This window comes from Strigops habroptila, chromosome 4, assembly GCF_004027225.2.
Source record: "Strigops habroptila isolate Jane chromosome 4, bStrHab1.2.pri, whole genome shotgun sequence".
NCBI classification, from domain to species: Eukaryota; Metazoa; Chordata; class Aves; order Psittaciformes; family Psittacidae; genus Strigops; species Strigops habroptila.
The window spans coordinates 35,715,830-35,729,642 of NC_046358.1; the positions used below are offsets into that span (position 1 = coordinate 35,715,830).

At 45.9% G+C, this 13,813-nt stretch overlaps 1 protein-coding gene and 1 long non-coding RNA gene across 3 annotated transcripts in view; one reads left to right on the forward strand and one right to left on the reverse strand.

Annotated features, from left to right (window-relative positions):
- Positions 1 to 11,706, reverse strand: part of IFT43 (intraflagellar transport 43) — a 47,679-nt gene extending 35,973 nt beyond the window's left edge. Inside the window, exons 1-2 of one of the 2 annotated variants that reach the window (XM_030484233.1) lie at positions 11,441 to 11,706; positions 10,857 to 10,946 (exon numbers count right to left, since the gene is read on the reverse strand). In XM_030484233.1, the coding sequence (XP_030340093.1) occupies positions 10,857 to 10,946; positions 11,441 to 11,494 (144 nt within the window). In that variant the 5' untranslated portion in view covers positions 11,495 to 11,706. The remainder of the gene's footprint in view (positions 1 to 10,856; positions 10,947 to 11,440) is intronic. The other variant, XM_030484234.1, reaches the window with a different exon arrangement.
- LOC115607221 lies at positions 11,295 to 12,363 on the forward strand. Its single transcript, XR_003991139.1, has 2 exons — positions 11,295 to 11,926; positions 12,130 to 12,363. It is a non-coding gene; the product is annotated as an uncharacterized LOC115607221 (long non-coding RNA).
- Positions 12,364 to 13,813: the final 1,450 nt, after the last annotated feature.

The window sequence follows — 13,813 nt, forward strand, 5'->3', positions numbered from 1 at the left end:
TCCCCTGCATAAAACCAGAGAAGCAGCACACACTAATCTGATTCTCTGAGCAAGGCGTTACCAAAGTAGAATACTCTCACAACCCACAGTTATAGGGAAATGCCCCTCCAGCCCTCCTAAGCATGAACATCTCTCAGTTGGCTACTACCTTGTGCTGCATACTGTCAGACACGTTCCCACTCCATCTCTACCACTCCTACAGTACTTTTTTTGCCTACGGGTGGGTCCAGGAGCACTCAAAGCATAAAACAAATGTGTGGAAAAGGAAAAGCTTTTAACAGAATTATTTTCGATGGGATTGTCTCTAATCCACATCAAGGTAGCCAAGCAGGAAGGATATTACTAGAAAGGTTGGGAAACATGGCTGACTAGAAATGCTATTTCAGTAGATGTCATCAAAAGGCTAGTAGATAAGCTCAGAAAGCTGAAAATAACTGCCCTGCTGGCCGGCCACTCGGGGTGCACGGGAGAGAGGCAGCGCAAGGCCTTGGGGAGCTCCAGGCCATGCAGTGCTGGGGCTCACACTAGGGAAGTTGGCCTAATTAGGGAACAAAAGTTCAGCTGCATTTTTGAGATTCCTCCTAGAGAATCTGGCCACCTTCCAGCTGAGCGGTCCCCAGGAACAGGCTGCAAGTCCAGCATTTCTACAAGCAACCAGAAGACCACTGCGGAAAAAGAAACAATCCCTGTAAAATGGAAGCAGGTAAAAAAGCTGATGCTTCCTTGGATGCTGGTTCCCTTTGGTGGTGGGTGTTTGCAGAATGCAAGAATCCAAACAGATGACAGAAACTCCGGGATACGGAGGGACAAATTCAGCTCAGCCCAGGACAAGCACACGAACGGGAGGGCATTCACAATGTGCAACAGCTACAGGAAATTCTGTCTCAGAGAACCTTCCCAGGTTCTTGGAGATTCCAGTTGCTTTAAGAGCTATCCACTGCCAGTCCACCCCACTCCAAATTGCATGCCTAAGAAGGCAAAACCCCGGCAATGTGCAGTATACAAAATGCTCCTGGTGAGGGCTCTTCTAGAAACTGAAGATCACAGAGGAGAACAGGACACTAGAGAAAAACAATGCTGTCAGACTGTAAGGTCTTTGGGAATAGGAAATTTTTGTCCTAATCATGCACCAGCACTCCATAGATCTTACTGCAATGTAAGTTGTAAATACAAAAAGAGCTATAAGGGACTGCATTACAATTACACACAACTTTTTAGGTCATGAACTCTCTGCACTAGAGTGGCTGGACAGTGCCTAAACGGCTGTGATTATTTTTACACAAACAAGGTCCCACAGTAAGCACACAGCTGACTGCAGCCAGTGTTGGGCTCCTCTGTCTCATATTCCTAAGTTTCCAGGGATGTGGGGAGGCTGCTCTGCAGATCCAGACCAGACTATGGAATGAGAGTTTGGAGCTGGGTGCCAACCACTGTGTGAGGGTAAGAACTGGGTCAGGAAAATACCGGTTTGATTAAAGGCCCTGATCATAACAAGCCCCAGGCCATGTCTACACCACAGGTGCAGACACACCTGCAAGCAGGATCCATGTGAGTCAGCTTGAGCCTGGAAATGATCTAGCTTTAGGTACTTGTGGTAACCAAACTGGTACCTCCCCAGGTAGAGTGCAGGTTGCTTTTCACCAGCGGATCTCTGCATCCTTCTGTGCTATATTTTAGGATGCAAATACGCTCACTCAAACAACCCCACTGAACTGGGCAACCTAGCAATTTAAGTCCACAATTGGCTTCATATTTCAGGTACTTCTATTTTTCGATAGTTCTTCCAACAAACATTCATTGAAAACAATTGTTCCTGACATGTTGTCTTACCTAAAAAGCATCTGCCCACTTTTCCACCAAAATTGTTTTAAAAGTACTAGGAACTAGAACTACAGAAGGAATTGGGTGCCCCCTCCGAAAAGGTCAGATCCTCAAATCCTCTTTCCAACTGTTGCCTCAAAGCATGTTGTCACTCAATCTTTGAGTAATACAGAGCCACAGAGGTCAGCATCCACCTAGCCAACAGTCAGAAATCAGGTGCTCTCCCTCCTTTAGTCCATGAAGGACCTTGAGACTACCTATGGCATATCTACCAAAGCACTAGAGAACAAGGTACCAGCTAGATTCACTGAGACTGGAACAGATGTCTTCCCACTCAAATTTTGTTGCCTTCAGTCAGAAAGTCCTTCCCTGCAGCCCCAAAGTTCTTTCAGTTCCATTTGCAAAGCAGAGTGGCTTCAGAAGAAAGGACTGAGAGCCTTCTCAGACCCGGACAGCTCATAGCTTTGTCATTATATACAATATTCTCCAGGGAGGTGGTATAAACATGAGTTGATACATCTTCCAACAGAAGGAAAAGGACGATAAAATCAGAATCTTTCAGCTTGGAAAGGAGATGGTGAGTTTAATCTTTATGTATAAAGCATGTGGCTTCAACATCAAAATGAACACCTCCATCCCTGGAAGTCCCTGAAGGCAAAGAAAAACCTTGCTCCGCTGCTGAAGGTGACAAAACACAGGATAGGGATCAGGATCACTCACTGCTGGCGCAGGGACATGTGCTCCCAGAGCTCTCAGAACAGGGCAGATCTCTATGGAAGGACAGGCTTTCAAACACACGCCAGTTCCCAGCCACACTTTACCACTCTAATAGATTCACAGACCTGTCCTAAGATTGTCTACACACTACACAGGCACCTAATACAGGCTGTATGAGCGTAAGGGATCAAAAGACCCCTGTGGATCTGTGTTTAGAGAATCCCCACAGTTGTTCTGCATAAAGCTCTAGTCCTCCTTTAGACAGGGACTAAAGTAAACTATAGGAGGGACTTCTCCAAGGCCCCAGAGCAAATCCATGGCAATGCTAGGAAGAGAACCCAGCAAAATTTTGACTCACAGCCATGTTCACACTCCTCTTGCCTATTCTGCCTCTGCAAATTGACTGAGATATTAGGATACACCCTTTATTATACCACTGATCAGCCTTAGAGCCTTTGGCTACATGTCCCAGGCAGCATTGGAAGGTGCAGCCAAATGAGTGATTCACCTGGCAAAAATTCAGATCCAAGATGAGTGCTTTGCCAGGGGATGCAAAACAAGTCTCCAAGCAGGCAAATGGCTGGAGGGCAGGACTTCAGCAGGTACGTTCACATGAAAAGTCCCGATGGGGCTGTTTGCTGGTATTCAGGCAGCCACAGAGTATCTTCAGCACAGCAAGAGGAAAGGGACCAAATCCAGGAAGAGTTCAGATTGTAACACTCAGCACAGCCCAAAGGGAGTTCAGAGAAGGGTTACATGAGCCATCAGGAGGACGAAAGGGCCAACTTCGGACAAATGATTCAAGAAGCCAAGTATTTCAGCTTGGCCAGGCAATGACTAAAGGAGGGATATACTGCAGCAAGTTTTGGATCACACTTTATAATGTAAAGTTCCACTAATAAGTGGTTTGGAAGAGACCTACAATGCAATTAACAGAAGTTTGTAAGCATATAGTATTTTAAGTTACAAAAAGCTTACTGATCAGTAAGATTTCTGAACACTCAGTTAACCATTTTGTTACCCTTCACAGGCATTAACAAATGCAAAAATCCTATAAAGTGCAACTATAAGCATAAGTCTGAATACGGGTGCAGGAATTATCCAGACAAAGAGGGGTTTCAAAGCAGGGATCACTTCATACTAAGGAAAATCTCCTTGCCAGGCACCATCGCATAACATCCCTGAAGCAACAATAATTGCTCATGTGGAAGAGTCACATCAGTTTAGTTATTTTAATGAAATTTAGCAGCCAGGAGCAAGAAGACGCCTGTGGCATGTGACCAGCCACCACGCAGTACAGCAGACCTTGGGAATCAATGATTTAGGGCACTGTATGGAGGTGGAATTAGTTCCAGTGCAATGACTGTAAGGACTGGTTTGGGGGAGTGGGGTGGGTTTAGATCAATTATCAGGAAAAATTTCTATTGGGTAACCAGTCCCCAAAACTATACCCATCAGTGGAAGGTCTCTGTGCCTGATAAATGGAAAAGTGCTCTGGGCATAGTCTTTAACTATCCATCACTGACAAATAAACCCAATGGATCTTTCCTACAATATCATCTTTAGCACTACCAAGAGAAAACTGAGCTAATCTGAATAGTCTTGACTCCTTATGATGAGCATACCCTTCTGAGGCCAGAATTAATGAGATGGGTGATACGGGTTTCTTTTCTGGGCTTTAAATTTCACAAATGAATCTACTGTACTACCAGTACTGGGCTGGTGCTTCAACAAAAGGAATTAAGAGTATGGGAGAGGATGCTTTAATCATCTAATATACACAGAGAGCAACTCTAGCCAGGAAAAACTGGACAACACCAATTCTATGTTCAGGAACACTGCAAGACAATTAGTCCAAAGACTTTTAACAGAAACACGTGCTTGTTCTCAGGTTGTTCTGAATGGCACCACCCTGGCTTCTAATGCCAAATGAATGCTGAAATGTATTTTAGCTTTGGTGCAGGATGAGAAAAGATATGTATCTTCCTTTTCTCTGCGTAACAGGAGCTTGGTAAGAAGCACTATGCCATCCTTTTAAGCACAGATATTAGCATCCCAGTGTTGTTGCAAAAAAGAAAAAAAGGAAAGACTCAGAAAATACAAAGGCACACAGCCTTATTACTACTGGCTGGCCTCCTCCTCTGGGGAACCAGCAAGACTTCATAATCCCTGAAGACAAGTTTTCATTTGTGGGAGTGAGCTGACCCTACTGGACAGCAAATCTAGGTTCAGTCAGGTTTTGTACTCTATCAGTTAATTGATGCCCTGACTTTTAAATGAAAATAGACTATCGTTCCAATGGCCACATATATATCTGTGACCTCAGAACAAGATGCAGTAGCTGGTAAGAGCAGCTGTTACAAAGGTAATAAAAAACCTGTCAGCAACAGGAACAAAGGGTGCAGGAAAGGCACTGCATCTGAGGCACACTTTGTCTTATTCTCCAATACAAGAGTCCCCTCATAAGGTAATCTCCAGACACATGAATAGGTTAGTCCTACTAGTCCCCTTCAGAGGAGCCAGAATCTACCTAGAAAGCCTCTAGTCTTACATGGTCAACGTTTTCTTCAGAGTCTTCATCCTAAAAGGATCAGGAGGGGAAAAAGAGAGAAGTTAAAAGAACTATAGAAGCCTGCACAAAATAGCTCGAAGATTGGCATGAGCGGCTGTCCTGCAGTACATGCTTTGCAACTTTATCCACTTGAACAAAGGACAAAGTTGATCCTCCCACTGTAAGACTTTATATCCATGGTCATTTATGCATATACCAACTTTGATACAAAACAAAGTAGGGTTGACTGCAACAGCAGGGAAGTCTGCCAGCAATCAGACCTTGAAAAGCCCATTACAAACAACCAAATGAGAGGGAGAACAGACTTAGTACTGTCTCCCCATAGCATGAAAAACCCCAAATTATTCAAGGGAGTAGGACGCTAAAAAAATTGCTACGGATAGGCTCTGCAACGATGAGAGCGACCAGAAATTATGCTGGACTGGTCATAATAGGTGTTATATACTGTAGCAGGCTGCAGCCTGTTTTTCATGAGCTACTGTTTCTCAAGGCAACCTTAGACCCTCCACTGGAAGTAGAAGCTGTAGCAGTTAGCATAAGATAGACATAGCTGACAACAGTGTTAGCTTTAGTAGATGAACTTTAGCTAACCCTATAGTGTAAGGGAATAGGTTTGTTAATGGGGTAGATGCGTAACTCAAGGAAAGCAGCTTCTGATGAGCTTTCTGATGAGCAGACTCCAACACCAGCAGTGGTGATAACCACTTGTTAGGCACCAAATGCAAGGAAGCAATTAAGAACCTGGTAATCTCTACATTATCCTAGAAATGACAGTGTTCAGAATCACACAGGGAGACAATCTAGGGTATCTTATGATCCTGCACCAGGAGTACACACAGGATGGCTGGAAACACTACACTAACCCACCTGACTTCTCTTCTGGACTGCATCATCTCTCCTGTGGAACAGGGAAGCCATGTGATTCATAAATGACATATACCTGATTAAAGTGGTTTGGTATCTAAGTCCACTTAGCGTCTGTGCTGTCATCTGATCTCACGGTCATACCATGACAGGAGCAGAAGGAGGCTACATGCATGTTGGGGCAGCTGGGGTACAGAGCGTCCATATCAGTGAGCAGCATAAAGGAAATCAGATTTGCCAAACTGGTAAAATCTGTTGGAAGTGTGTATCTGTCAGCCAGGGATCCACTTGTTCCCACATGAGAGCAGAAAGGCTTCTGCGGGGCCCAACATGACCTAAGCATCTCTGCATGTAGGGAGCCCAAGTGGTACAGGACTGCACTAGCACAGAAAGAAATCCAGCTGGACAACACGTTTTGGAAAAGCATTTAAATAACCACTTCTTTGAGCAATCTTCCACATTGATTTCACCCTGAGCAATTGATTTGTAGCTGTCCACTTGGGTTAGATAACTGAGTCCTACTTAAACAATGCCTGGATGTCAGCCTAAAGAATCACTGCCAGAGTATAAGCTGGGTGGTGGAAGTCCAAATCACAGGTTTGCAAAATTCACCTGTGGGAACATCCTTCCAATATGCAGGGGAGGTGGCCCAAGCTTTTGTCTGCTTACATTAATCTATCCTGAGTAAGGTATTTTTTACAGCACAGAAATGCTTTTTAATGTCACCCAAGGACCAAAACTACATAGGCAAGCTTACAAATATTAAGTAGGACAACAAGAGAACATACTTTCAGAAGTGAAAGCACAGAGCCTTTCCCCAGGCTGTGGTAAAACACAGGGAAGATAACCAGCAGGGAACTCAGATGATTATGGAGTAAACTCTGATAAAAAGTGAGAGCGATCCTGTCCTACCTGCGTGGAGATATTCTCAACATAGCCTGGAAAACCCTCATCTTTTAGGCTGACATATTGCCTACTAAAGCAGTCTCAACTCAAAGGATCTACAAAGCGCTGCCAGACAGACACGGACAACATCATATTGAGACTGTAAGAGGTAGAAACCAGGGAAGTCTTGAACAAGATTCCAAGGGAGTCCTGTCACTCTAGTCTAAAGAGAAAACAGACTGTGGAAGCAGGATAACATTACAATATTTTTGCATACTTATTTCTTACGGAACATCAAACAATTCACTCTTGCTGAGACACAGAAAAGGAAAAATTTGCTGATACATCTTTACAAAAAAGGATTTTCCACTCGGCTCTCCAAATCAATCTCCTTAAGAGCTCTGAACCTGGCCAAACAGCTTCTTTTGGTGGATGTCATCAAGCCAGCATTCAGGATGTCAGATGCAGTGATGTAAGAGCCAGGAAAAAGGTTTGACTTTTATTCTATAAAAGTGTCCAGAAGTCCTGGTAGGATGGGACAGCAAAGATCTTCAACAGATCTCATTATATGATTTGCCTCTCCCATTATACAAACAACATGACCAGCTTGAGTATGTCCCATTTTGTCAGAAACTTGATAGCATCAAGATGAGTAAAAAGTAACACATCAAGCCAGGGGATGGGAAAGGCCTCCCAATGGAAAAATTACCCCTCTGAAAATGAATGTTTGAAATGCAGAGTTCTGGCATGCAGCAAGCAGATTTATCTCTAGGAATTCCCATTTACGGCATATTCCCCTGGGTGCCCAAGAAGGGCCTGCTGATTTGCCAAGGAGCTCTAAAGGCCAGGAACATGTACAGCTTTTGCTGCAGGAGGATGATGACTGCACCAATTACACCAAATAATCATGTTCCTTCTTGCCTCATGAAATAATACATAGCTGCAGTGTTGTTTGTCAGTACTTGTACTTCTGAAAAGGCAGGAATGCTCTGCATGCCAGATGGCAGACTGTGAGCTTTGTGACCCTTACTGAGCACCATAAGGAGACAGAGGTCAGAATTTGAAGATAATTCAGATACTTCCACACAGGAATGGGAATTATCAAATAGAGATTTGGGCAAGGGAATTACAGCTACACTGCTGTAGTTCAGGGACTTATTGTGGGAGATATATACACACAACAGACACTGAAAAGATACTAAGATATTGTACCATTTTCATAGAGCTTGGGGGGAAGTACATTGGGCTACAAGGCACAAGAGATTGCAGTTATGCTCTAGGAAAGGAGGTTTTAACAACACATTCGTGAGAAAAGACACATAGTTGAAGAGATGTACCATTGATTAGAGCCTCTTTTTGGAAGACAGAGTCCAGGTCAAGGAGAGATCAGCAGTAATCAGATAAGATCTATGCTCCAAGTCAGGTGATTTGCCTATTGACTTCAAAACAAAGATCTTTTTAATTATGTTAAATGAGTTGTTCACCCCTCAAAGTGAATTCCCTTTTAATAAGCTCAAAAGTTGAAACATGGATAGACAGGTACTTTCTGCTTCCTTCAAGCAAGCTGCTCTGACTGGAAAACACTTCCTGGATGGTTCGGTGTCATGAAAAGACCAGAACAATAGCACAAATAGTATGTTCATACCAGAAATTTGAGCTGGGTGGAAACTGGGTGGATTGACATGGAATTTAAAAAAAAAAAAAAAACAAGTCAAGGTGAATCTTAAAATACTTTTAACAGTCTGGAACTACTGAAGGCAGAATCACCATCCTGACTGTGAAACTGCACATGAAGGTATGAATATAGCAAAGGTTTAAGACAAATCCCTTGGTCTTCAAAATCCGCAATAAGAATAAAGCCTCCTATGCTGAAATGAATTCCATGGGGCCTCTTCCACTACTGCCAGGTCCAGAGTTTGGTTTTTTTTCTTTTAATTTATTTTGCATTTCTTTTGGGAAGGTTCCTTGAAAAGGTTTCAAGATGACCAGATGACCAAATGAGACATCCATTGTAACAGCTAACCACACCACTTGACGGCAAGCCAAGGCCAAGCTTCCAGAAAAGTAAAAGGTGATTGCCAATGTAGGGTGAAGGAAAAAACAATATTAGTTCTATTAAATGCTCACTTTGGTGTCAAATATGATTGTGCAAAAGAAGCCTCAATTCTGGAGCAAAGGCTGAGGATTATTTACAGTGGATTTTGTCTCTTCTCCAGTAGCTCCAAGGTTTGCAGTTAACAACAACATTTAGCAACAAGGAACTGTCTGAAGGGAGACTATTGACACAAACAGTTCTTCCTGGTGGTTAAGATCCAGTAATAACATATTTGACTCTTGTAAGGCGTGGAAAGCCTCACCCTTCTGCTGCTGAAAAGCTCACTGCTTTTGAACTGAAAATTGTAACTATTTTTTTGTTGTCTCCAGGCTTGCCCAAGGACTGAAGCCTTTATGATCTCTTACCAGCTATTAGAATGGCTGTGAAGCAAGACACACAAAGTAACTGCAGTAAGTTACAGTCAGCCCTGGGCTCTTACTAACCAGGGAATCAGTCCTTCAACTAGGACGGCCAGTTCCAGTAAGAGAACAATCTGACAGTGAGCCTCCCTAATCTGGAGGCTAACCAACCATTACACCCATTTAAACCAGCTGTTTTCTTTAAAACTTTCTTTACCTACAAGGCCCATGGCTAGTTCCATTTCTCAAATTACACCTTCTACTCCCTCATGGAATTCCTCCTGAACTCCTACAGCATATCCAAAGAAGGGAGAATGGATAGGTGGGAGATGATTCTCCACTATACCCATCAAGAGAAAAGACCATACTTTCTTCAGAAAAAAACCTAAACCTGTTCTATGAGGTGTTATTGTAATCTAAGCCATAACAGCGTATTTTCAACAGGGGCTCCAAGGAGATATTCCCCCACGAAACCACTTCTGCACAGATGGCTGTGACACAACTACTCAGTGAATCAGAGGGTTTTGCAACAGCACAGAAGACCAAGGAGTAGCCGCTCCCAAGACAGAAGGTCCCAGGGCTCTGAACACAATAGCCGGAAGCACAGTTGGTGTCAGGGTGACCAGCAGGGCAAAGTGGGTTTGTAATTTAAAGAAGACAATCTCATTTAAACAAATATCACTGTCAGTAAGGTGGAAGTCTGATGACCCTTTTGTCCATGTGAAGGTGTCAGGGAGCAAAATCCATATGCCATTTCTTCACAGGTGCTCCTTCCAGTAGGAGATGCCTGTGGAGAAGCCGTGCTAACATCAGAGAGCAACCTTCCAGGTAGAATTTGAGCATTCTGCGGCGCAAAGCAAAAAAGTGAATTTAAAGGGTTCAGATCTCATGTTTCTGAGTGTTAGGGAATGTTCCCTCACTCTCCTGTGAAAGAGGGGTTCCAGACCATCTTCTACCTTTTGAAAATGTACTGACTTAACAAAATATGAGCAAAAGTTTCTCTCCAAAGACAAGTGGGAAATGAATTTGCATGTTATTACCCACAAGACAAAGTCTCAGATTTGGCAAAACTGGCTTCTAGCATGACCTTCATAGCCTGTGCAAAGAGGAACAGGCTTGATACTGACCATCTCAGATACTGTACTTGGCTCTAGAAGAAGCAAGTGCAAAAGGCATCTGCTTACCTCTACTCTCTTGCTACCACAGATGGTGGTAAAACTAGCCACAAAATGATATGCCTGCTCATATTTTAATGCCTATGGAAGATATGCATGTACAGGAGGAAGAGGCCCTAAGTCCTGTTTGATACTACTCTCCATAGATGACACGTGAGAAACCGTAGCCCCAGATATGACCCAGTGTGAAAACTACAAATCACGCAGAGGGCAACAGCAGTACAGGGCAGTCACATAGGTCCCGACTCTCAGGACAAACTTCAAAGGACAGAGCACACCAAGTGGGAAAGAATCTCAAAAGAAACGAAGAATTGTCCACCGGAGACGCCAGCAGGATTACAGACAGGTTCTCCTGACAGGACACCCACCTCTCCAAGAGAAGTAGACTGAGAATTCTTCCTGCTGGGATTTTCATCTGGAAAGAAGTCCTGCCGGGCCCGACGGCCCATCTTTAGTACCTGTAGTGCAGGGGGAAACGCGAAGGAGCAAAGGGCACATGGTTACTGACAAAAACCCCTTGAGGGCGGGGAAAACCGCAAGCAGCAGCTCTGCCATCACGCTGTGCCGTGAAACCAGGCACATTCCCCGGGGTAGTGCTAAAGCACTGCAGCCGCAGGGTCAACCCCGCAGCCACCTACAGCCCGCGGCCGGTGCATGGGCTGCTCAACCCCAACGCCCAGCCCCGCGGCGGTACCCACAGGCAGCCCGGGCAGGCCTCCCGCCGGGCGGCCAACGCCGTTTCCCCGCCTCCGCCGCTGCGCGGTGGGGACCGCCGGCCCCGAGCCCGCCTCAGCCGCGCTCGTCCCGCTCGCATGCGAGCGGGCCGCGGTTACAGACACCGGGGCCCAGCCCGGGCCCGGCCGTGAGGTGTCCGCTCGCGCCCCGCGACCGCTAACAGCCAGCTCGCACCGCGGGCCGCAGAGCGGCCTCGCCGCGGCCCGGGCCCGCTCACCCCGGCAACAACCCCCCGCCGCGGTGCCTCCGCTCGCTCCGGCTCAGCCTCCATCCGCCGCCACCGCCGCCGGTGCTTCCGGCGGACAGCCCGCCCCAGCAACCGCCACCCTCAGCGGCGGCGCCGCCGGCCCGCACCACCCCGCGAGTCCGGCCCGCGCCGGGCCTGTCCCTTTAAACACTGCGCCCGCCCCGGGTACCATCCACACGGAACGCGGCTGTGCCCGTGGGCGCCCGAACTCTCCCGGCCCCTCGGGGCAGCCCTGCGCCCGGGGCCTGGCCCCGGAGCTAGAGGCAGCGGGCAGGCTGCTCTCCTCATAAAGACTGGCTCATCACTGGCTGGGTGTTCTGCCAAGCAGCCGGCGATGAATTACAACGCTCGGTGCTCCTGGTAGCCATATAAATATCCAGCCCCGTTAGCAGTCTTAAAATCTTGGCCTGACTAACAGTGGCAGCGGTGCTACAGTTTCGCAGCACAATGCATCATGTAAGTACTTTTTTATCAGTTTTTAATTTCACGTGCAGTAGGGGCAGGGTAAAAACTGCCTGACACTGTCTTCTTCAGCTCTTTACTTTATTAGTCAAGTTCCCACTAAGGCAGATAATCCCAGCCTTCTAGATCTGGCTTCTCGCAGAGTGGTTTTGCCAAGTCTCCTGATTGCTTCTGATGCTCTTCCCAATTCTTTCTAGCTCTCAAACACTGCTTTCCAGACGGGACAGCTGGTCCCCAGAGCGCTCAGTGGAGGGATGAAATGTAAGCTCAGCGATCATTACACATACTCCTCTCCAGCTAAGTTGTGCAGAGATTTCCACTGAGCTGCATAAAACGACCCCTGGTCCCTTTCTTGGCTGGACAGATGTATAGATTAATTGTAAGTAGATCTGGGTTTAGCTCCACATGTTAAATAAACATTCCTTTCTCCAGTGCTTTGTCCATTTGCCTGTATTATTTTTCTGGTATTTGACATTCCTTACGATCTTCACCCATCCTCATTAGCCTAAATAATTGTCACCCATTTATTCATCTGCTACACTCAACAACTGTAGCGCACCACAGACTACACTGTTAACACTTTGCCATGAGGAAAATTGACTGCGTCACCCTAAAGTTTTCAGCCCTCCAGGAACACCTTCCACTAAAGGCCCTAGATCTCACTCCATACCTGCTTAGTTTTAGTAGCAGTTCATGGTCTGGGTGAGGAACTTTAAGAAGTCTAAATAAATTGTGTCAACTAATTCTCCTTTTTTCCATTCCTTACTGACATTTTCAAGTAGTTGTGCTGTGACTGTGATAATCTAAGGATTAAGTGAAATAAGATTTGTGGGCAGAGGTAATAATTTTTTATTAGACCAACTGATACAGCTGGAAAAAAACATACAAGAAGTGTTTCTGTGCCTGAAAGCTTGTCTGTTTTTTCCAGCTACATCAATTGGTCTAATAAAAGATATTATCTCCCTTTACAAACCTTGACATGTTCAAGGAATTTGGTGAGATGTGATTTTCCTTTTTTGAAGCCAGGCTAGTTAGGCTTTATGAAGTTACGATCTTCCAAATACTTTGTTCTTCTCTTAATTACAGATTCAAGTATTCATGAGGTAGAGAGGGCAGTTTTCACCCTGCGCCGTGCTTCGCCACCAGGGCCATGGGGATATGTCTCTGCATTTCCCAGTTCCCATCTGCTCCTTGGAAGAGCTGCTGCAACAATGCAGCTCCACATATACCAGGAGGCAGAGGGGACTACAGCCCCCAGCTTGCAGTAGCTACTGCAGGATGTCCGAGTACAAGCGTATGCTTACAGCTGGCCTTCTTGATGGGAAAAAGAGCATCCTAAGAGCAGCGTGGTAGCATCCAGAGCAGTGTTTGCTAAAGCAGGAGGGCAGGAACCCTTGGGTAGGAGTGCACTGCCAGCTGCGGCCCCAGGCAGTTAGCTGGTGGGGTGCTCCTACCAGAGGCAGGGTAGGAACCAGTACCAGGTGCCACCATGGACGAACAGATCACAAAGCAGCGGGACAAGTGGGTTCACTTGTCTGGAACTGACTCCCCAAGTGCCTCCTCACCATTCCCCAGGGTCCCCATCCCATACACCCCCTCACTCCCCCAAGGCACGCTGTGCTGCTTGCTGCCCACCGCTGTGACAGAAGTCTCAGGCCGATTGAAGGAGGGTGAAGTCCACGCACAGGAAAGAAAATTTAAGCACTTGGGGAATCAAAACTTGTCTCAGAACTTTGACTTTCTGATTTTAGAGATTGTTGATGAGAGAGAAGAGCAGACGTGCAGAAAGAATGTCCTGCTTTGAGTCCCTTTATACTCCTCCACTCATTGGAATCAGATTTGTCACTCACCCTGACGCATTTTTGCCTGCTTGTGGAGAGC